Below are 24,535 nucleotides of genomic sequence, written 5' to 3' on the forward strand. Positions count from 1 at the left end.
CTTGAATGAACATCAGTTTATTGCTTTGAAAATGTGTAATAATTTCCTCCTCCTTCACTTTAATGTGACTCTGCCGTGAAGGTCAAATGAGATGAGATATTAACAGCAACTCGTAGCCCATAAAGGGCTTTATAAACCCTAGGACTTTTATATTATTATCCATATAATAACTAACACATGGCTTTCTGATCAGGCTGCGTTTTCTAATGTGCTTGCAATCGGAAATTCCTTTCTTTCTTTTTTTCCTCCCTAGTCCTTTTCATCTTTTTTCCAATATGGCTATGCATAATCCAATACAAGTCTATACATAAGGATCCAGGAACACTTGAGTTACTTTTATAGTTATGAAATTAATGATAATGCATTAATTGTGCAGAATCACAAAACTAGCAAATGAAAATAGAAATAACTTCCAGGACTTTGGATTTATTGGTAGAACGAAAATAACACCAGGCTGCTTTTGGCAGGACCTTCTTCTCTGTGCACAGAATCATATTAATAGACAATATCAGTTCTATCTAAATTAGGGAACAGCAAGTGAAAAGCAGGCCTGGAGTCTCCCTCCAAAGGGGGAAAAATGCCTAAGTGTAGTTTCTGGAGACAACCCGTGGGCCTGGAAGTCGAGATTAATGCCTCGCTCTGAGCTGTTCTGCAGTTAGCCCTGTTCAAGAGTCAAGGTTGACCTTGGAAGACCTGTGCCCTGTGGGTGGGAAGGAGCCCTGGCTGTGACTGCTTGTGATGGGCGGGGCATCTTAGTGGGCAGTCATTTACATATGTTAATGGAATCCTCCCCAGAGCCCTGCTTAGGATCGCATACCTGGTATTGATTGGGCGGGGACTGATTGCCTGGAAGATGCCTTGTGAATATGTTGTAGTCATTATTTTTCCTTAACTCTAGCAGGAGTTATGTGGCTGCTTCTCTTAGGCCCACTTTACAGGTCAGGAAGCTGGGACCCATGGAGCACAATTAAGCACCATCACACACAGATATAACTCCAGAGGCCAGGTGCTCAGGCTCAGGTTCTGTCAACTCCAAACTCCATCATGTTATTTTTCGGAACCTAGTACCAGAAGAGAGCCATTGAAGCCAACCAGGGCATGAAGGGAGGTGGCAGTTAGGTCCATCCTGGCAGAACACTCATCTGTTGACGTGCACACTTGATAAGCATCGAGAGCCCTGGCTTGGGTCAAACAGATACCCTTCCCTCCCTCTCTCCCTCCCTCCCTCCCTCAAAGAACCTGCTCAGGCCGCAGGTGAGTATGTGAGCAGCTACAGGGCATGGTGACTGGCAGAAAGGCAGGTACCCATCTAGCTCTGCGGGGACTGCTTCGTCAGGGATCCTGAAGGACAGACAGGAAGGGTATCCGGCAGGGAGTGGGAAGGGTTTTTTCTGGGCAGGGTGAGCAGAGTGTGTCAAGCTCCGGCACGGAGAGAGGAGCTGCGTGTACTCAGAGCCTGCGATTCACGATTAGATGTCGGGCAGGGGAGGAGTCAGAAGCTAACTGTCCCAAATCAGACTGATTGCCAAGAGAAAGAAAGGCCTGGCAAGGGATTCATTGAGACCACGGCATCCTCGGGAACCCGGCACAAGGCTGTACATAGTATAGCGGGACTGTCAGAGAGCAGAGGACTTTAAAGCAATGGCCCAATCTGCTGCTTGGAGGATGGGGTGAACCCACAAGGTACCCCAAAACGGGAAGGGCCATGGGAAACTGCTGCAGAGACCAGTAAGAGCGAAGGGCCACACTCCCGTGGTAGCTCTGAGTTAGCAGAGGAGTGGACCATGAAAACGAAAATCAAACGTTTGAACTATCAAGGACTGATGATTGATGATAGAGAGTGGAGAGCAAGAGATGAATTAAGGGATATTTCCCTCAGTGGGAAATAAGAGAAAAATCATGCACTTACTTTCATGACTGAAGGGGAGAAGATGAGTCTTTTGAGGCTGAGGTTTCTTGGAAGCAGCAGAGAGGAGCAGGGAGAGGCGGTCAGATATAGGAGTTGTCAATAGAGAGAGAATAGGGAAATCTGGGGAGGAGTTAGGGACCTGAGCGTGGTGGGATAGGAGGGAGGGGCGAGACACATAAGACATGCTCAGATATAAAAGACATTGTTACATCGTATTAGAACTTCACCCCGATGTCCAGACAATGCCCCATCTATGTATTCTTCTGTATTTGCCAGCTGCATATTCATACAGCCATCTACAGATGCCACGTAGCCTTTGTATTCCATCCCCCACCTAAGTTTCACCATCACTGGCTTTCCTGTTAGTCCACTGAGGAAAGGTTTGGGATTGAGAGGTAAACGTATCGCGAATACGGGCGGATACCACAGGCTCCCCGCCGCCGCCCGCCACGCGGCCGCCTGTCACTCGCGAGCCCGAACCCCTGAGCGAAGAGATGGGGAAATGAGAGAATAGCCACTTGGGGGATCTTTTTTATATATATATTTCTAGACAATATTTTTTTCCAGTCCATCTTGTGATAGAAGGTATTGAAAAAGAGATGGGAAATGAAAGAATGGCGTCTTTTTGCGGGGGATTTATATATATATATATATATATATATATATACATATATATATTTCTAGACAATAAAAAATTGTCAGTCTGAAATAAAAAGACATGCTCAGAGAGAGAATGGGAAAGAGAGACGGAAAGGGAGAGGGAGAGAGAGAGAGAGAGAGAGGGAGAGACAGAGAGGGAGAGAGGGAGAGAGAGAGAGAAGAAGAGAGAGAGAGAAGAGAGAAAAAACTATACCAGCTGACAGGTGGGAAATGGCTGAGTAAGGGCTGACAGATGAGAGAAGCAACCCAGGAAAGACGGAGTGACCTCCCTTGTGCAGTGTAAGGGGAACAATTACCTGTTGGATTTAGTGGTAAGAGGCGGCCCTGAAGCTCTGAGTGGGGCCAGTTTTAGAGGAGATGTATGTAAATGAAGGGCTGGGCTGTCAGAGAGCAAGGGCTGGGAGTTATATTAAGCGGGAGAAGAGACACTTCTTCAGCACTGAAGGCAGACATGCGCAGAGGCAGGTAAGCTTGTGAATTATGTGGGTTGTCCATCTAATCTGAAATAAGGGACAGATTCATCAACTGGGAGTGAGAACGGAGCTGGCAGATCTGCGGTCCTGTGGGCAGGTGTGAAAGTTTGAAATAGTTTCTAGGGAATGAGGGAGACGCAATTAGGAGAAGAGAGAAAGATTTCTAGCCAGGGAGGGAGTCCTGGCATCTGAAATGCCATTCATCTATGTGGCAAGGTGCTGTGTCCCACCTGCACTTGCTTGGTAGTTTACAGGTGAGGCACTGGTTGGATTGACTCCAGAGTTGGGTGATGGCAGTGCCAGATAGGTGTGACAGAAGGACAAAATAAGGACAAGATAATGCGGGTGTGGAAAAACAATCTGTTCATGTGGTCAGTTCTCCATTGGAAGGGGGAAGGGGAGAGAGGAAATGGACTGAGGGAAAGTAAAGAGGTTCCAGATGCAGGAGTCTAAATGACATGGACGAGGAGACATGAAAGTATCCAAGTGAGGGCTGGGAAGGTGGCTCAGTGGTAGAGCGCTTGCCTCGCCTGCATGAGGCCCTGGGTTCGATTCCTCAGCACCACATAAGCACAAAGAAAAAAGCCGGAAGTGGCGCTGTGGCTCAAGTGGTAGAGCGCTAGCCTTGAGCTGAAGAGCTGAGGGACCGTGCCCAGGCCCAGAGTTCAGGCCCCACGACAGGACCCCCCTCCAAAAAAAAAAAAAAAAAGAAAGAAAAAGTAGCCAAGCGAGACTGGCTTTTCTTAATTTAGCATCACTGAAGTCACATGAGTGTAAGTGAGGTTCCCTTGTGAGAACTGGAGGAGGTGGGGTGGTGAAGATAGACTGGGAGGTGGTCCATGGAGAAATTTAAAAAGGAAAAAAAATGACCTTTAAACTTAACCAGAGTCTGATCAGTATGAATGTATTTATGAAGGACATGACATCAATTCCTTGCAAACAAGACAAATCTGAAAATCGCAGGAAGCAATAAATGGCAGCAGTATGCGGATAAACTAGGCCCATATTATCCCCAGGTGTGAAAGTCATTCATTAAGGGACTCTAAGGCCAGTTGCAGATTTGAATTGAAATACAACCAGATTCCAATGTGCATTTCCAGATTTTAGTCCACTACCCATGGGCCTCTATCGTTGTCTTTATAGCTTTTCCTCCTCCCCCGCCCCCACCTCTGTATTGTATACGTGCGGTTCATTGGTATGGATACATTCCTGGTTCACAAGCATGGGACGTGTTACACGTCCACTTCTAAGCTGTCGTCCACACTTCTCTCACCGTGCAAGTCTTTTCTCACCACTCTGATTTCCAACTCTTTTGTAGCCTCTACCACTCCACTTGATTGACACCCTTCCTAACATCTTCCTTATCTGTCAGATCTGCTCTCTCTTCTGAGGCATCGTGCATCTATTTCAAGGGGGTTGGAGAACTTCCTGTGCCAAGGACTGGCTTAATCAATAGTTTCGGCTTTGTGGGCCACACAGTATCCACGGCAAGTGCTAACGGCTGCCATGTTAGTACAAAAACAAGGTGGAGGAGAGGTAAGAAAATAAACCTGGCTGTGTTCCAGTCAGAATGCTATTTTTTTTCTATCTTTCCACTATTTAAAAAATGATAAGCCTCATGGGTTTGTATGTACAAAATCATCTGATCCTCAGGGGTTTTTTTGTTTTGTTTTTGCAGACTTCAGGTTTAGAGGCCATTCACTGCTGTACTGCTACTCTTAGAATTGGCACCTGGGATGCGCTAAGCGTTTGCTGAATAAATGAACCAATGAATCATCTGACCCCAAATGACCGAGAGTCTAGAGAGTAGCTTTGCTTATCGTTTGTAACAGAGTAATCAGAAATCTTGGAATTCTGTCTTAGGTCTTGACTTGTGTCGATCTGGAAAGTTTTGGTTTCACAGATGTGACACAACTCATAACCATCATTCCTGAACTTGAACTTGGGGTTTCTGACTCCAGGTGTAGGTTCCTTTCAGCTGCTCAGTTTGCTAGGGTGGACTTAGTAGACAAAGCAGTGCTGAGGAACTGCTTGGTTGGTCTCCATGGTTCTCATTCCTCCCAGGAGCTCTGCAGGACTGGATTTGGTGTTCCATGTCTGAAATAAGGATAATTGGTGTGGGAGATTTCGGATCTGACACTCACGGGTTACCAAGGCTCCCGTTTCTGAAAGAGCAGGTGTTATCTGTCCCATCCCAGGGGGGATCCTCCTTGGGCCCACAGTCTCCCAATAATCATGTTTTTAACAGTGAGCAAAGCTGTGGTTAAGCTGATTATACTTCCCTCTCTCATTAAATCTTCTGTTGGCTTTAGTATTTCAAAGGATCCTCTTGCTTGGAATACTTTAGGGCTCAGACAAGCCTGGAGCAAAGTAGTTTGGGGCCAGAGCCGAGCCAAAGAAAAGTAATTGTCAAAATACCATCTTATCTAAAGAGAATTGAAATTCTGATCAGCACGCCTCTCATCCCAGTGGCAGAGTTCACCCCGGTGCTGGGCTTCGGTGAGCATCCCTATAATGCACTACCAGGGCCTCAGGCACTGGTCCCTGGCTTGCCCTTTCATTTACAAGGAAGAAAATGTCTTAAAGATGTAAATTTATTATTTTGCCCCAGATACAGAAGCACAGATGCCCTTCAGAGACCAGCTGCTGAGTTCCAAACGCTTCAACATTCACCACCCAGTAACTTTTCACTGGCGAGGGGATGAGGTGTTTTTCAACTGATCGATACCCCCAGGTCCTATAACCTTATTTTTAAAACTGCAGACACTGTCAATGAGGTTAACTTTGAATGTTCAGGGCCAAGATCCAAATGCAATTGGCTTTTTTACATAATGCTGAGTGAGGAAATCCATCAGCGTGTGGCCTCTTAGACATCTCCAGTCAGGTTAGAGGCATCGAAGCCTCCTGCTTCCTTGGCCTGCAATTTGATTACCTGGAACACATCTTCTTTTATAAACGGTTACATGCTAAGACCCTAATTTTGTCATTTTTAAAAAAGTTTTCATTAAAAAAAAAAAACCCACCGCAGTTGCCAAGCAATAAGAGGAGTCATACCTCTATTGATGCTTGCCTCGGGATTTTTAGGCTGGAGGAATTAATTGATGATCACACACACAAAAAAATCAAAGTCCTCTCAGCCATCATTTCAGGATCAGGACATGTCTCTCTTGACCAGTTTCTAATTCGCTGGCATCTCCTCCAAGGGCACAGAGCAGCTAAATACCGTCTAGGTAAATATACTACCCCCCAAAGAGTTATTTGCTTTGCCAGATTGCAAATGGCATTTCATTTATTTCACCATTGGAAGCTACACTGATCTTTGAAATTTACCCAGAAAAAGTACATTAGAAGGTCAAAAGGAAACCTTCACTGGGTTTCTAAACAGTCTTTGTGAAGGGCGCTAAGAATAGTATGAGTTATCACCATTGTCGTAATTGGTGGGCTGACTCCAGGCCAGGGTCTCACTTGATGTTTAGGTCTCTGGTTTGTTCCAGCCCCAAGTCCAGTGTCTGTTCCTTGCTTTCTCCACATCAAGATGGCATCTGTTTCCTTTTTCTTTCTTATATAGTATGCCTGTAAAGGAGCCCAACCAAGGGTAGGTTTGGATTTGAGTGATCACAGATGCAGCAACGGGAGGAAAATTGGGTTATCTTGACGGCATCTGAGGATCAACAGGATTCAAAGGGAAGATGGAATCCTCCCTCCTAAGTCTAATCAGCTGTAAGAGCCTTCAGGACATTCCTCAGTCATCGCACAGTTCACATTGGGAGCCTTTGCTTCCTTCCCTCCTGACCCAGGATTCAAATCGCCTTTTGGAGGTCCGTGTTTGTGGTGGGTGGCATTCAACCCCTTGGCTGCAGAGCGGGGCTCATTGAGAACTCTCCTGTGGGAAGCATTTTCCATGCTAGAATTCAGGTTCCTCAGAAGAGTCAACTCATGGGAAAACCGAGGAAATCAAACTGGCATGCATGAAAGCAAACTGCAAGACCACCTCAGGCTGCTGGCTCCTCTCTTCCGGTACTATTCAAGGAAAAGAAAACATTCTTCTCGACAGGAGGGAGGCTGAGCACTAGGGGAGCCGGAACCAAGATTTTCCAACTCCCAGACCACCACACTGGCCACTGCCAGATGCTGATGACCACCTAGCCAATTAATCCACGGAATATTCATTCCCTTGGCAAAGGAAATCGTTCATATTTGCCTCGAAAATTCCCACAGCAAATGCGATGCCCATCTGGGGGGAAACGAGGCAGCTGTAATGACCCCGCGCTCTCAGGTCCCACATCCCGATCCAAGTTTCTCAGGCTGTGAAATAAGGATAATAGCATCTTTTTATTTTTTCCTTGCTGGACTGTGAGGGTGAAAGGAGAAAATACTTGTTGGGGTGATCATGAGACCTCAATACACTCCACAGACTATACTTATTAACTATTCAGTAATTGTTATCACAGCCCGTGGAGGGCTGGCTGAGACAGCATTTACCCGGGGAAGGACTCCCAGGAGAATGTGGGGAAAATTAATTAGTGATTATGAGAAAGAAATCCTTTTGATTTTTCGAGTCTCTGATGTTATATCATTCTGAGGTGAATTCTAAGAGGAGGAAGAAAAACGCTATTAACTGCCTAGCTAATTAGCAGAGCATATCACTTTTTAAGAGTACACCGAGATTTAAAAGTAAACCAAAGAAGTAGGACTTCCTATCTATGCCCAGGGACTAGGACTGGAGATTATATGTGAACTCCTGAAGAAAATGGAGGCTCTTGGTTCCCAAGACTTTTCACTTTCAGATTTCAGTTTAAAAGGTGAACAAGCGTTAAAGCTGGATGGATGCATACATTTGGGTTCATCGTGGCAACGTGAAAGATCGAAACACATCTCTGTGCATGACCAGATCCGTGCTGGGTCTTGAGATCCTTGAGGTTGTTATACAGAATGGGATTAGGTGATCCTGACAGTAGTTATTAGAGGAGGAGAAAAATCAACCGCTCCAATGTGAGCTTTGTAACAATTAGGCAATTCTGAAATTTCAACTGAGAGGAATTTAATTAAGGCTCTAATAGCTGATTAAACTCATTTTGGATCTGTTGGCAATTGCTACTGGTTATGTAAGTAACCTAGGAAGAAAGAGTTCCATCTTTTTTTGTTTGTTTTGTTTTGGCTGCATTTAATCCTGCCTTGGAACCAGAGGTATAAGCCCCGGTGCTTCTCAAAATGGGATCCTTAGACCACCCAGAGCAGAAGGACCTCAGACGTTAAATGGAAAGTCAGGATGATATCAGGCCGCAAGCCAGACCTACCGATTCCAACACCGATTCCAGAGGCTCAGTGTCCTCCCTCTCCCTTCTCCTCTTTTCTCCTCCTCCTCCACTTCTTGCTTAGCAGCACTGGAGATTGACGTCAGGGCCTTGCGCTTGCTAGGCAGGTGCTCCTTCACTTGAGCTACCCCCTCATCCTTCCGCTTTTCCGTTTATTTTTCAGATAGAGTTTTTCACTTTCCCCCCCAGCTGGCCTGGGACTGTAATCCTCCCGCTTCAGAGCCTCCCACCTCTGCATTCCTCACCAGTCCCCCAGGAGGGGGTTCTTTTCATGTTAAAGTTCCCTAATCCCACCGTTCTCCATCCTTGCATTTAAGATGGTGCACTTAGTGAGGAGGAAGTCCATTTTACATCAGTGCCTGAAAGCAGTCCCTGAAGACAAGGTCGGTTTAGCCTGCACCCAGTTCTCAGCAGCCGTTCTTTTGCAGATGTTTGTTTGTATATGCCAACCTAGGGAAGCTGAATTCAAGGTGACATTGAGTTTCGGCGTACTAGCTGTCCAAGACGACAGCCATGAGGGTCAGGTTGGGAGTGAGGTAGAGGAGAACGATGAAGGAGGAGACACTGATCGAGATGCTGACACGTAGCACTGAAGTCCCTTTGTACAACTACTTAAGAATAGTACAACTAAACTAAGGAATTCGACTTCAAAAATGCTCTTGCCACAGCACATCCCAGCTTGAGATCCAGCCTTGGCTCTAACAACTGTGTTGTAGTTTCCAGATCAATCAGATTCCAATGTGTTGTGGACTCAGAGTAGCAACTCCAGCCACAGAACGACTCATGTGTAAACCTGTTATCAGCGTCAGGTCTTCCTGCGGAGGCATGGAAGTGATGCTAATCTATGATGCTACTTATGCTAAATATGGACATTAAATCATTTCGACTTTCCTTCATGGCCATTTATCTCACATCCTTTGGACGACTTTACCTTTCAAGTGGAAAGAAATTGGCCTCCTGTTTTGCTTTGTTTTTCCTCCTTAACTTGATCTTCCTGAAGAGTTAATTACTCATATTTTCTCCAGCTTGGAAGTAAATCACAGCTTATTACCCAGAGTGAAATGCTGTCTGATGTTTTGCACACGTGAAGTGTTTGTTTTAAAGGCCTTTTCCCCTTCAGTGATGAAATCATGCCGTGAGCTCATGGGGCCCAGTCAGCCAAGAACACAGGCGGCCAGAACTCACCTTCCACTGTCGCTTTTAATAAACTGTGCCTGACTCTCTCTCTCTCTCTCTTTCTCTCTCTCTCTCTCCCTCTCTCTCTCTCTCTCTCTCTCTCTCTCTCTCTCTCTCTCTCTCTCTCTCTCTCAAATTGTGCGATCTCTATTATCCTGTCTCTAAGGAGAGGAGCAGGTATAAACAGGCAACTCGCCTCTTTTAACTTTGTTCTAAGTAAACATTGTTGATGTGCAGTGGTCAGAATTGGGTTCTGTTCCGCAAATACGAATTTGAGCAGGGAAGGGTGGTGGGTAAGCACTCTACCCAGTGCATGGGTTTCGTGGCTATGGACAACTGGCTTTCCTTCAAGGCAGACTAGGCCTCCACCTTTTCCCCCACTGCAACTGGCTGAGTTCTATTGATTCTCCCACTTCGAGCTGTCACGAGCAGACGCCAGACTGGCCGCTGGCTCTGTCATCCAGAGTCTACCGTCTGCCTTCAGGATCTTTTGGCCACTGCCCTTTTCTCTGCACTTCTTCAGGAGAAAGTGTTCTACAATACTTTTCCAATCAGAGGAGTCAGTCTTCTTATGTTCAGCAAGCTCCCTCCCCCACAGCCCTCTACCCTCGTCTGTCCTCCACCAACAAGGAAACCCTTCACAGGATGCACACAGACTCTCCCGCCCTAGCTCTCACGTGGGAGTTGCTTCCTCAAGGAAGTGTCTCGCGATTCCCACACAGAGCCGGCAGCGCTCCTGTCCCAGCGCCACCCGCGCTCCCCATCGGCAGAGCGCTCACCTCTGTTTGTTACTACTGGATCTGACTTCTCTCCCACCAGCCAGCGATGGTCCTCCTCAGGTCTGTCCCTCAGGCGGTCCCACGGCCCACCAGTGTGATCGTGTTGAGTTCATAAATGAAGAATCAGGCTCTTTGGGAGAATGAGTACTTGAGCTGGACCTGCAAAGAATGGGTACAATTTCAGTAGATGGGGATGGGATGGGAGAGGAATTCAAAGTAGAAAAAGTAATGTAAGAGAAAGGGGGTGTTGTTTGGTGAGAAGTTTACACGATAGCTTAGCATCTTCCTTGTCTCTGTGTGTGTGTGTGTGTGTTGTGTATTAATGTGTGACCATATTGGCACATGAGGGCTCATACTTATATGTACAGGTTTGTGTATGGAGGCGTAGGTTTGTCTAGCGTGTGCATGTGTATTGCTAAGTGTGTTCGTTTTACTATGAGAATGTGGCTGGAGAAAGAGGTAGACAGAGAGAGAGAAAGAGAGGGGGGGGAGCAGAGAAATGGAAGGAGAGTAGAAAGGTTGATTGGACCTAAAATGAAGAGAGGGCATGAGTGGTAAAGAGTTCAGTTCTCCCAGGGTCATGAATCAAGGGAGGACTTGAACAGGAGTGGACCCATGAATTCGATGTTTGGATATGTTTGTTGGAACTGGTTTTGAAGACCAGAAGTTTAGCTACAAGGTTGTTTTTAATTGCATCTGGTAAGCATTTTCTAAATAGATTAAGTAAGATCAAACTCGTATTTGAAACACCCTTCGAAAGATGAACAAGGGTCTGTTAGCTCCCATTCCTCCATCCATTTGCAGCCTGCAGGAAATCTCTGAATTCATCTAGACACGAAGGGTACATATTAACCTGACACATACAGTTTCTAGAGATGAAATTCTCTCTGCTCTGAGGAAACTGTTGGCTGAACAATTCAATAAGTAATCACTGCCCATTCACAAGGCGCCTTCTAGGAGCTCAAGAGCTTTCTAGTTTCCTGAGAGCATTGTATTTAAATTGCATTAATAAGAAAAGATAAAAAGTTAATTTTACCTTTTTACATTTCTTTCAATAAATTCACATTCGTGCATCACAGGTCAATTATTTTTCTTTGTCCCCCAAACTTCAGTATATTCTGAAAACACTCAGAGATTTATTACCAAAAGTCAGCGTATTTTGAAGGTAAAGATATTTTCCCTCCTCCTCTCACACAGCCTATTTGAGTGAGTTGGGGACCGTTTTAGGTACAGAAAATTCATAGTAGAGATGAAGAACAATCTGCCCCTAACTTTCTCTTGTGTATAAGTAGTTTATAAGGATCAGAATGGCGTTAAGAACACTGGCAGGTGCTACTCAGGTGTGTGCTGCCTTGTCTTGTAAGAGCTCAAACAATACTGTCACGTAATTGCTCTCATCTCTATTTCTCAGCTCGGTGTGCACTCTCTGATAGCTTGCTCTATCATCACCACTATAATCCTAATAGTCTCAGCAAAAGTCCCAGTAAAACCTCTCATTGGCTCGCCATAGGTAATAGGCATATGCCTGGACCAATCACTGTGGCTGGAGGATTCACACATGCATCTCTCCTAGGGAAAATCAGTATGCTCTAACAGGAAAAAAAGAAAAATGAGATGGTGGGCAGGACAAACAGAAAAGGTTAGTATCCACCTGATGCTTTTGTGTAGTTATAACATGAGATAAGATGAAATCCACGTAAAGCTGTGCCCTCTCTTAATTTAAATAAGGACAAAATAGCCACATACAAAAAAGCACCAGACATTCCTCTATGTGCCTCATTTTTTGTCTCTAGTTGTAACTATCTAAGTACTCTCAGCATCCAGCAGGTTGTACCATTATCAATCAGCAGCCTATAAAACAAAGGCAAAGAGGCACCAAGTACTTTAGTTGGGTGGCATAGTATTAAGCAGAGACAGCTAGGATTTGGAGCTGGGTAAGGGCCAGAGTTCAGATTCCTGGTAACTATGTAACTTTCCCATTCTCTGTCTCCTTCCCCCCTCCCATAAATTTGGATTTTTAAAAAAGTTAAAAAAGCCTTTTGGTTCAGAATAGTTTTATTGTTACTGCAGAGTTCAGTATATTCCCATCGACCTCACACCCAGTGTCTCTGATAACACTAGCATCTGACATAAGACTGGAGCATCTGTCGCAATCACTGCACAGATGATGCACTGTTGATGCACGCTCAATATACTGTTAGGTTTATTGAGATTTTCTTAATTTTATTCTTTTTCTGTGTTATCATGACCTCTGATACAAGACACTATGTAACATAGAATCAAGGTACCTCTATGTAACATATAATCATAAGGTACCTCCTTATCTACGACAGTTTCTTAAACTTGCTGGGTTTTTGATGACCTTGACAGTTTTGAGCGATACAGACAGATGTCTTCTAGAATGCCCCAAACTTGAGATTTTTCTGGTATTATTCTTAGAATGAGTTCACCTCACCATTGTCCGCATACCATTTTAAGAGTATGTACCATCAAAATGGCTTACAAAGTTGATCTTGACTATGACCGTCTAGCTGAGGTGGTTTTGTCCGGTTTTTGCATTATGAAGTTGGTCTTCCTTTCTCAGCAAAAGTCTCTCCTTTCACTTTCCAGCTATGTGGACAAATTCCCCAAACTCCAGCGCTTGGTTTCTCTCATGAAATGGCAATAATGAAATTTGCTTGTTATTCATAAGTCTAATGGGTTAATTTCTGTGTGTGTGTGTATGTGTGTGTGTGTGTGTGTGTGTGTGTGTGTGTGTGTGTATGTGTATGTGTGTGCCAGTCCTGGGGCTTGAACTCAGGGCCCAGGAGCTGTCCCTGACCTTTATTGTTCAAAGCTAGTGCTCTACTCCTTGAGCCACAGCTTTACCTGCAGCTTTTTTGGTAGTTAATTGGAGACAAGAGTCTCAGAGACTTTTCTTCTGGGGCTGTCTTTGAACCACAATCCTCAGATCTCAGCCTCCTGAGTAGCTAGGATTATAGGCATTGCCACCTGGCCGTCATTTTCACCATCACATACAATCCTTATAACCCTGTGAGGTGGGCAGCTTTAACAATCTGAGGGAAGCATATTTCCAAAAGAGGGCTGTGACTAAGTTGTGCTCTAGTTCTGTACAGATTGAGTTTGGATACCTGTATGGCTCCTATAACATGACCAGCGCACGATGATTAACCACCTTCAGTCTCAGTTTTCCCATCATGCACCAAGCAGAGTTACAGGTACCTTCCTCTAGCGCTGCTCTGAAGAGCAGGTTGTGGAATGCACGAAGTCCCCTCAGCACTCTTCCTGGAAACACGTAGTCAAACCCCAGTAAACGTGAACCGTTGGCCTTATGTCATCATGGTCCAAAATGTCATGGACAGGATGTCACCAAATCAGAAGGGGGAAAGTCATGGTTCTCTTGGCCGAAAGAGGAAGGATCAGCTTTGAGGGCTGCTCTGCTTCTCAGAACCATCCGCCACCTCTTCAGAGACAAGCACGCCGTCCGACTGATCTTTACTCTCCCTTCTCCCCAGGTCCACGGCCACCCTCACCTATCCAGAATGAAGGAGGGGTGCTCACCCCTCTCCCAGCTTTCTTCCCCTGTACTTCACACAGGACATCGGATCTGAAGACCTGAGAGGTCACAGGGTCCCCCACAGTCACACCCTCCCCCCCCACCGGTCCCTCTCTCTCGGGGGACTCAGACTTTAATGGAGAGGTCAAAGCCCAAGCGAATGTTACAGCAGTAACTATGTCATTAGAAAAAAAAAAAGTGAATGTCATAGCAGCTCCACCATCTCAATCAGAGCTTCTGCTATAGAAATCTATCACGTCTCCCATGGAGAAGCTTAATAAAGGTTGAATCAATGATGCTAATAGCCTCATGACGACAGCCCGAGGGTATATAATTCCGGTCTCAGTGTGAAGGATGTAAGACATATAACTTCTATGCATTCCAGTTCCCTGAGCCAGAAGCTGGGACTATAATCCTGACCCTGGAGGACTGAGGGGGGATTAGACTCAATGATAATATTTATCCATTTCCTAGCTATATGGTGTGCTACAACTCACCTTGTTATAATTATGAGATCTCCAATGTTCTGGTGTTATAGATCACCAGGGAAAGCAAGAAGAACTACTTTACAGTTACAGTTATGTGTGAGCTCCACCTTCCGTGCTAACAACAGTAGAATAAGAGCAGCCATGGTGTTTTGTCATGGGCCAACCTAGGTTTTGTGCTTTATGCCTTGTACACATTTGGGGCTCGCACCAGACCCCAACGGCCTGGCCTCGCTGTCTGCACTTCACAGTTGGAGAAAGTGAAGTTCGGAGAGGTGAAGTAACTTCCCAAGATGGCACAGCTAATGGGCAGAACCAGTATAGCACGTAGTTTTCTGTTTGACTTCAAAAGCTAATTCTTCTATCCTCTGCGCTCCACCTGGCCTCTCTGAAAGGCTGTGCTTGAGTTTTCTAAGTTAAATAGAAAAGAAAGGTGCTTGTACAGCATGTTCCCAAAGGAAAATGTGTATTAATCTCTCTCCCTCTCTTTGTTTTAAATAATCGATTCACAAATTTGTATGATTGACTAGGTCGTTGTCCAGCAGCTGACTGGTAGCTCCAGATGGGATTCTGATTCGTCCATCACCAATCTCAGGACATAGTAGGTGTTCAATAAATCCACATGGAGTGAATGAAGAATTTCGAGGGCTCAGAAGTCTCTAGGCTTGTACTTCCCATCAAAGTCTGGGAAAACGGCGTGTGTATGTCACCAGATTGCCCTGCGGATCTTCCTATTTTAAAAGGGACAATATTGCCGAAGCCAGACACTTCTGTAATTAGCCACATGGGATGTTTCTTTACAGCCAGCAAATAGGTTGTTTTTCTTTTTTTTTTTTCCAGTGCAAATGATGAGGTAATTTCAAGGTGCATGGGTTCTATTCTTTCCCTTACCCATCAGCCCCTGCTGCCCTTCATGACTGAATTCTCTTTAAGGGCCTGCGATTCATTTCTGGCGACACTGACGCTTGCCCGGGGAGAGGTGAGCGGACCAACGTCAGCACCGACAAGCCTGCACCTGCACTTAGCTTTCCAGAGGAGGTGTTTTCCTTGAGGTTTTTCTGACACATAAAGCGCTGACCTGTGGTGTCAGGCGATGGTGCAGGAGGGAGCAGGAGAGAGTGCGTGACGGGAGCAGCATGTTCCCAGCGCCGAGGTGAATAGTGCCAATAAACTGTCAAATGAAATTAAAGTTCAAAACATACAGCCTGCAATTTGATTTCGCTAAGATGCGGGCTGCCGCCGCTCGGAGGAAATGCAATCGATTCTATTTTGACAGGTCCTGGTGCACACTAAGCAGCCGCCGTCTCTACTCGGTGCAGATGAATAGAAATTCACCTCCATTTGCAACTTAAAGGAACCATAATCTGGGGTGGGGGGGGGGGGGGAGGAGTGGAAGCCAAGGTTCCAGTTCTGTCACCCACTCTGCCGCCTGCAGTTGCCTTTTCCCACCATCACCTGCTCTGTTTTGCCCTCTTAAATTTTATTTTATTTTTTTTAGGAATTTATTTATTTATTTTTTTTTTTATTGTAAAGCTACTATACAGAGGGTTACAGTTACATGAGTGAGGTTATGAGTACACTTCCTCTTGAACATTGTTACCCCCTCCATTGTTTTCCCCCTACCATCCCCTCCCTCCCTCCCTTCCCCGAGGTTCTTTTTTTTTTTTTTTTGATTGTGATTAAATGATTACATAATTTCAAAGTCACAAGTTCATTCTAACTTCCCTGGAGCAAATTATCTACCACAGTCTGTAATATATAACAGTGTTCACATGTTATATACCATATTTGTGATCAGCAGCATGAAGATATTTAGTAGTGGTTCAACCAGATGAGCGGGAGTTCTTTGTTTCTTAAGTCCTGTTAGTTTTGTCGTATCACCTAACCTTTTGGATTTAGCATCCACTTATGAGGGAGACCATGTAACGTTTGTCTCTTCGTTCTTGGCTTACCTCGCTCAACATGATTCCTTCTAGCTCCATCCATTTCCCTGCAAATGCCATTATTTTGTCATTTCTAATGGCTGCATAATATTCCATTGTGTATAGATACCACAATTTTTGGATCCATTCATCTGTGGTGGGGCACCTAGGTTGTTTCCATATCCTAGCTATTGCGAACAGTGCTGCAATAAACATGGAGGTGCACGTGTCCTTGTATATTGGTTCCTGTTGTTCAGGGTAGATGCCTAGAAGTGGTATGACTGGGTCGTAAGGGAGGTCAATCTTTAGCTTTCTAAGGACCCTCCAGACTGCTTTCCAAAGTGGTTGTATAAGTGTACATTCCCACCAGCAGTGTAATAGGGTTCCTCTTTCTCCACATCCCCTCCAGCATTTGTCGTTGGCTGATTTGTGGATGTGGGACATTCTGACTGGGGTAAGGTGGTATCTCAGGGTTGTCTTTATTTGCATTTCCTTCACCACCAGGGATGATGAACATTTCCTCATGTGGTTTCTTTGCCATTTTTATTTCTTCATTTGAGAAGTCCCTCTTTAGTTCCCTTGCCCATTTAATAATTGGTTTGTTAGGTTTGGGAGGGATTAGTTTCTTGAGTTCCCTGTATATACAGGATGTTAACCCCTTGTCTGATATATTGCTGGTAAATATTTTTTCCCAATTAGTTGGTTGTCTTTCTAGCTTAGTTGCGATAGATTTAGCTGTGCAGAAGCTTTTTATTTTAAGGTAGTCCCATTTGTCGAGTCTCTCTCCAACTTGTTGTGACCCTGGGACTCTGTTCAGGAAGTTCCTTCCTGTGCCTATTAGTTCAAGTGTCTCTCCTACTCTGTCCTGCAGTAGTTTCAGAGATTCAGGTTTAATGTTAAGGTCTTTAATCCATTTTGAGTTGATGTTGGTGCATGGTGATAGGCTGGGGTCCACTTTTAGTTTTCTGCATGTGGCTGCCCAGTTTTCCCAGCACCAGCGGTTGAAGAGGCTGTGTTTCTTCCATTGTATGTCTTTGGCTCCTTTGTCGAATATCAGCTGGCTGTAGGCCTGTGGATTTATATCTGGATCTTCTATTCTGTTCCATTGGTCTTCGGGTCTGTTTTTGTGCCAGTACCATGCTGTCTTTGTGATTATAGCTCTGTAGTAGAGTTTGAAGTTCGGCATGGATAGCCCTCCCATATTGTCTTTATCCCCTAGAATTGTTTTGGCTATTCTAGGTCTTTTGTTGTTCCATATAAATTTTTGGACTGTTTTCTGTATTTCAGTGATGTACGTCATTGGGATTTTAATAGGAATTGCATTGAATTTGTATATTAGTTTTGGAAGTATCACCATCTTTACTATATTAAGTCGGCCTATCCAGGAGCATGGGAGGTCTTTCCATTTCCTAGTGTCTTCTGCAATTTCTTTCTTTAACTTTTTATAGTTCTCATTAAATAGTTCTTTTACATCTTTGGTTAGGTTAATTCCTAAATATTTTATTTTTTGGGAGGTTATTGTGAATGGGGTTGCTCCCTTTATTTCCCTCTCTTCCTGTGCGTTATCAGTGTATAGGAAGGCAACTGATTTTTGTGGGTTTATTTTGTATCCTGCTATTTTGCCGAAGTGACTTATGATTTCTAAAAGTTTGGGGATGGAGTTTTTGGGATCGTGGAGGTATAGTATCATGTCGTCTGCAAAAAGGGATAGTTTCACTTCTTCTTTCCCTATGCGGATCCCTTTAATGTCTTTTTCTTGCCTTATTGCCCTGGCTAAGGGTTCTAGGACTATGTTGAAGAGGAGTGGAGACAGTGGACATCCTTGCCTTGTTCCTGTTTTTAGGAGGATTGGTTGTAGCTTTTCCCCATTAAGTATAATATTGGCTATTGGTCTGTCATAAATGGCTTTTATTGTTTTTAGAAATGTTCCTTCTATTCCTATTTTCTCCAGAGCTTTTAGCATGAATGAATGTTGAATTTTATCAAAGGCCTTTTCTGCATCTGTGGCGATAATCATGTGATTCTTGACCTTGGCTCTGTTGATATGCTGGATTACATTTATTGACTTACGTATGTTAAACCATCCCTGTGTCTCTGGGATGAAGCCTACCTGATCATAGTGTATTATTTTTTTTATGTGTTTCTGGATTCTGTTAGCTAGAATCTTGTTAAGGATCTTTGCATCTGTGTTCATCAAGGAGATTGGCCTGTAATTCTCCTTTTTGGTTGGGTCTTTGCCTGGTTTGGGGATGAGTGTGATATTGGCTTCGTAGAATGAGTTTGGGATAGCTCCCTCCTTCTCTGTTTCTCTGAAGAGCTTGAGGAGTATGGGTATTAGTTCTTCTTTAAAGGTCTTATAGAATTCTGCTGTGAATCCATCTGGTCCTGGGCTTTTTTTTGTTGGAAGACTTTTGATAGCTTCCTGTATCTCATTATAGGATATTGGCTTATTTAATTGGTTAACTTCTTCTTTGCTCAGTTTGGGTAACTTGTATTTCTCTAAAAATGCATCCATTTCCGCCAGATTTTCTTCCTTTAGAGAGTATAGCTTTTGAAAGTAGTCTGTTAGAATTGTTTGGATATCTTGGGTACGTGTTGTGATGTTTCCGGTGGCATCCCTAATCCTATTAATATGGGTTTCCTCTCTTCTTTTTTTAATTAATCTTGCCAACGGGCCATCAATTTTGTTTATTTTTTCAAAGAACCAGCTTTTTGTTTGGTTTATTTTGGTTATGGTTTTCTGATTTTCTAATTGGTTAATCTCTGCTCTCAATTTGGTTATCTGGCTTCGTCTAGTAGCTTTAGGTCCCATTTTTTCTTGTTTTTCTAGCTGTTTTAGTTGCAACATGAGATTATTTACTTGGTCTGTCTCCATTCTCTTGATGTGGGCACTGAGGGCAATAAATTTGCCCCTCAGGACTGCTTTTGCTGTGTCCCACAAGTTTCTTTGTGAGGTGTTTTCATTTTCATTGAGTTCTAGGAAATGCTTTATTTCTTCTCTGATCTCTTCTGTTACCCAGGCCTTGTTAAGGAGTGTGCTGTTCAATTTCCATGTATTAGAGAAATTTCTGCGGTATGCTTTGTTATTGAGAGCTAGCTTGATTCCACTGTGGTCAGATAGGATACAGGGGATTATGTCGATCCCTTTGTATTTGCTTAAGTTCCTTGAATGAACTATGATATGGTCTATTTTGGAGAAAGTTCCATGAGCTGCTGAGAAGAATGTGTACTGTGTTGTTTTAGGGTGAAATACTCGGTAGATGTCAGTTAATTCCGCTTGAAGTATGGCCTCACTTAATTCGGTAGCTTCTTTGCCAATCCTCTGGTTGGTAGACCTGTCCTTTGGTGAGAGTGGCGTGTTAAAGTCTCCTAGTATTATCGTATTGGGATCTATTTTATCCTGTAAGTTTGAGAGCATTTGTTTAACATATCTGGGTGCACCAATATTTGGGGCATATAAGTTGATGATGGTTATATCCTCCTCTTGGATTGTTCCCTTTATTAATATGTAGTGTCCGTCCTTGTCTTTCTGTACTGATTTTAATGAAAAGTTTATTTTGTCAGATATCAGGATAGCTACACCTGCTTTCTTATTGGGGGAATTTGATTGGTAGATCCTTTTCCACCCCTTCACTCTGAGTTTGTTTGTATGTTTGGCTGAGAGGTGGGTCTCCTGAAGGCAACAGATGGATGGGTCTTGTTTTCTGATCCAGTCCTCCGTTCGTTTTCTTTTAATTGGCGAATTCAGCCCATTTATATTAAGAGAAAGTATAGAGAGATGCATTGTTGTCCCTGCCATTCCGTTTTCCTAAGTTTTTCTTCTTTCCTTTCCTCCTGCGCTTGCTCAGTTAGACTTTGAGTAATGCCTGTTTGGGGCAGGTCCCAGTTCCTGGTTGCTTTCTTCAGGTTGTGTCCCCCCTCTTAGAATTCTTTGTAATGCTGGCTTAATGTTTATGTATTCATTTAGTTTTTCTTTGCTATTAAAAGTTTTCAGTTCTCCATCGAATGTGAATGCTAGCTTTGCCGGGTATATCAGTCTGGGTTGGCAGTTATTGGCTCTCAGGGCTCGTATGGTGCTTTCCCAGGCTTTTCTTGCATTCATTGTTTGTGTGGAGAGATCTGCAGTGATTCTAATTTTTTTCCCGTTGTAGTATAGCTCCTTCTTCATTTTTGCTGCATGCAGGATTGTTTCCTTATTATTCAGATCCATCATTGTTACTATTATGTGCCTAGAAGTGTTTCTCCTGGGATCTTGCTTGTTGGGTGTTCGATAAGCTTTTGTGATGTAGTTAAGATGGTCGTTTTTGAGGTGGGGAAAATTTTCATTGACTATCTTGTTAAATAGGTGTTGCATTCCCTTGCTCTGGAATTCCTCACCTTCGTCCACTCCGATTATGCGAAGGTTAAATTTTTTAGCATTATCTGCTTGCTCTTGAATTTCCCTTTGGTTTAATTTGAGTGATTTTTCCATATCTGTCACTTTTTGGTCCAGTTGGTGTATTCTGTCTTCTGTATCTGACACTCTACCTTCCATTTCATTCACTCTGTTGACCGTGGCTTCTATTGTGGTTTGCATGGTGGAAATGGATCCCTTTATGGATTCAATGTTGGTTCTCAGAGTACTGATCTCACCTCTCAATGAGGTGAGATCAGTATGCATTACCTCTAATTTGGCGTTTATCTCACTTCTTACTGAGGTTTGTGCAGCTTCTATTTTTGCATCCAACTTTTGTTTGATATCCTGTATATCTTTTGATAGTTCATCCTTGTGCTCTTTCAATTTCTGATCCATTTCTCGCTTTATTTCTTGAGTCATTGCCTCCAGCAACCCTTGGATGTAGTTTTTGTCTTCCATTCCTGCTTTGCTCCCACTGGGGCTCTCCCCTGCGTGGCTGCTGGCTTTTGAGGTGAGCTTGCTGTCCTGGGTAGTGGTAAACCTTGTGATTTTTCTCTGTGATTTTCGCATGGGGGTTCAGGAGACTGCTCTTCAATCTTGTTTTGGTGTGTCTGTCTTTGCTTGGTTGCTGATTCTCTATTGGTAGAGAGAGTCTGTGCCTGATCTGGATTCTGTTGGGAGCCTATTTCCAGCTGCTATTCACTTAGGATTCTCAGCTCTCTGCTGTAGCAATTCCCGCCTTTGGAAGGGTTGAGCAGCCTAGACTGCTTGTGTTTGCTCCTGCGGGTGCTCTTGGGAAGATCAGATGCTCTGGATGCACTCTCCCAAATACTGGAGTCTGCTATGGGCTCCTGATGTGTTTTTGTTTGTTTGTTTTGGGCTGGTTGTGGGCTTGAACTCTAGGTTTGGGTGCTGTCCCTCAGCTCTTCAGCTCAGGGCTGGCACCCTACCATTTGAGCCACAGCCCCACTTCTGACCCTTTTTGCTTTGTTCAGGCGCCGGTCCCCTGGCCTGGTTCCGGCCCCAGCCTGGAGCGCGCTCGTTAGGCCTGTGCTAATGTGTATACCACCTTGGTTATGCAGCCTGGAGGACACAGTTCAAATTTCTTCTACTGTTGCTAGTCTTGACCCAGGGGCACTGTTCCTGGCTTGAGCATTTAAGCTCCCTTCCAGGGGCGCTCTTGCTCTGGCCTGGCCAGCAGAGTGTGCTCCACCGGCTGGTGGAGCTCTCGAACAGTTCCCAGTTTTAGTGGGTCCTGTGGTCCGGGTGTTGGGGTAGGGAGTCTAGGTCAGGGTCTGGGGATTCCCTCCAGCTCTGGTCTCCCTTGATGGATTCCCTGTCCCCTGATGGGTACTCACCCTGTAGGTCGTCAGTTGTTGTTGCAGTCCGTCAGTTGTTGTTGCAGTCCGAGTTCAGTTGGGGTGGTTGCGGGCTGGGTTGGGCGGCCCCCCGCCGGGTCGTTGCGATCGCGATTGGGCGGGTGGTCTGCGGACAGGTCCCTTTGTGGCGCTGCTGGTGCCGGGCGGCTTTGGCGGGATGGAGCCTCTCCGCTCCGGTGGAGAGTGAGGGGTGGGGTGGGATCCTCCTGGAGACTCCCGGCTGGTAGGTTTCTCTGTTCCTGGCGATCCGCTGTTCTGCAATCCGGTACCTGGTGATCTGCAAGCAGCCCCCTGTGTCTCTGTGGCTCCGGCAGCCCCGGCCGGGCCGGCTGGCCGGCGGCTTGGCGCACTGCCGCGCGGCCAGTAAAGGTTGGGGGAGGGGTCTTCGCTCTTCTCTGTTCTGAAATTCTTCTTTTCCTCTCTTTCTTTTTTTTGTTATTTTCCACCTCTGGTTTTTCTCTGAGTGTTCGTCTTTTTGTTGTTGTCGGTCTCTTGGGGAGATTAAAGGTTGGAACTCGAACTCTCTTTTTGGTTGGAGAGAGCTGTGGCGTTTCCCTACTGCCCCGTCGCCATCTTGGTCCCCCCTCCCCTCTTAAATTTTAAAAGAGTTATTGCCTTTAAATGGCCTCACAGGGCAGCTGGAGACTACAACGCATCCCGATCAGTATGGCCCCTTGCAGCCTTCCCACCCAGTCCTCCGCCCACCCCTGCCCTCAGTCTTATAGTCCTGCGGGATTTATATGGGATTCTTGACTGCATTTTTTCCTCTCTCGTCCTCTTCATCTCATGCTGCCTTCCTCTCCCCATCCTCTTTTTCTAGGCCCCTCTTCGTCTTCCTCCTTGCCATTTTCTCCTCTCTGTGCTTGAAGGAAAAGCTTGTGTTCAGTCCTCTGCTCCAAGCCCCATGCTTTCTCGGTCGGTTCCCAGGACATCTTAGGAAGCGGGTGGACCGGTGTTCACGTGACAGATGAGGAACCCGAAGCTTGGAGCTGAATAACTAATAAGCAACAGAGACGGGTGTTCGAACCCACAGCTCTGTATGGCCATGCAGTGGTGATGACACTCATGGCCCTGAACTCTGAGAAGCAGAGCCCTGGTGCTACCCAGAGAGCCGCTAGGGACATATATCACTGCTCAGACACGCGTGTTTTGTTAGCTGGGGGGGGGGGGGGCGCACAGGAGGTGTCCATGACTCTGTTCCCTCTTGTTCGTGTTTTCTTGGCACCCGCGTGGACACCTCGGCGGAGGAATGTGACAGGACAGCCCAGATGACCCGTGGGGAATCTCCTTTTTGGACCACGGATGGGGCGTGGCTACGCCCTTCTAGGAGTCAGCTTCTCCAGTGAGCACAGGTGTGTTTTTGTGCTTCTGGTGCAGGTGGGCAAGTGGGAAAACCAGACCCTGAGCCTGAGGCATGCCGTGTGGCCGAGGTACAAGTCCTTCTCAGACTGCGAGCCGGACGACAACCACCTGAGCATCGTCACCCTGGAGGAGGCCCCCTTCGTGATCGTGGAAGACATAGACCCGCTCACCGAGACGTGCGTGAGGAACACCGTGCCCTGCCGGAAGTTTGTCAAAATCAAGTGAGTGCCCGGGAGGCTGTGTCCCGAATGTGGACAGCTTGTGTCACTGCCGGTATCGGGACTTAGAATTCAATTGTGGTGTGTAATAGCGAATGTACCCTATTCTAATAACACAATAGATCAAAGCCTTAAGTGCTTGGAGGTCCACCGAGGTTGCATTTATTTAATTCTACTAGCAATGCGAGGTGAGAAGTTTTGCCTATGGCAAATTGACTTTAAAAAAAAAAAAAAAGCAGTTATAGAAAAATGAAGGAGGCTGTTCAACAGCGCCCATGGAGTGAACAATGGAGGAGGTAGGACTCCATCTCTAGTCCAGCTGACCTGGAAGCTCAGGCATTACCAGCAACGCTCTCCATGAGCTTGTCCTCCATAATTATTTCTTCTCCACTTTTCTGACTGGCCCATTCACTCTCCCTTCTCCAGCATGCTCTTTCTTCTCTCTCTCCCCTTTCTATTTCCCAGATCAATACTTCTTCTAAAACAACAACCAAAAAAGTGTGGTGTCCATTCGTGGCAGCCACCCCCTGGAGGGGGTCAGGGTGGAACCCGGAGGCTTAATGGCTTCCCAGTCCAACCATGGCCAGCGCCATGGCGCCCGTGCCATTCCCTCTTTGGCTACATTTGAATGAAGAGCTGACGTTGTGATCGAAAGCACGGCGTAAAACCCTTTGGGGTCACGGGCATGCCCATGTGCCTGTGACTTGACCTTCCCTCTACAAACACCGGTCCGATGTGGGGGTCTCGCAAACACAGAAGGCTTACTGTGGGATGGAGATCTCACTCTTCTGGTATTTTCTGATTATTACTTCCTTCCACCTGGCCAGTTCTAACTTGACCCTTCGGCTTAGCCATGCGGCCCCAGGTTGGGCAAGCTCTGCCTCCTTCCACAGTGGGCATCTAAG

The 24,535-nt window shown here is 45.4% G+C and overlaps 1 protein-coding gene across 1 annotated transcript in view; it reads left to right on the forward strand.

Moving 5' to 3' along the window:
- Grin2a (glutamate ionotropic receptor NMDA type subunit 2A) overlaps positions 1–24,535 on the forward strand; it is a 285,992-nt gene that overhangs the window by 193,366 nt on the left and 68,091 nt on the right. Inside the window, exon 4 of the mRNA XM_042698360.1 lies at positions 23,428–23,633. Coding sequence (XP_042554294.1) covers positions 23,428–23,633 — 206 coding nt within the window. The remainder of the gene's footprint in view (positions 1–23,427; positions 23,634–24,535) is intronic.

Source organism: Dipodomys spectabilis, unplaced genomic scaffold (assembly GCF_019054845.1).
Source record: "Dipodomys spectabilis isolate Male_0828 unplaced genomic scaffold, ASM1905484v1 ptg000231l, whole genome shotgun sequence".
Lineage (NCBI taxonomy): Eukaryota > Metazoa > Chordata > Mammalia > Rodentia > Heteromyidae > Dipodomys > Dipodomys spectabilis.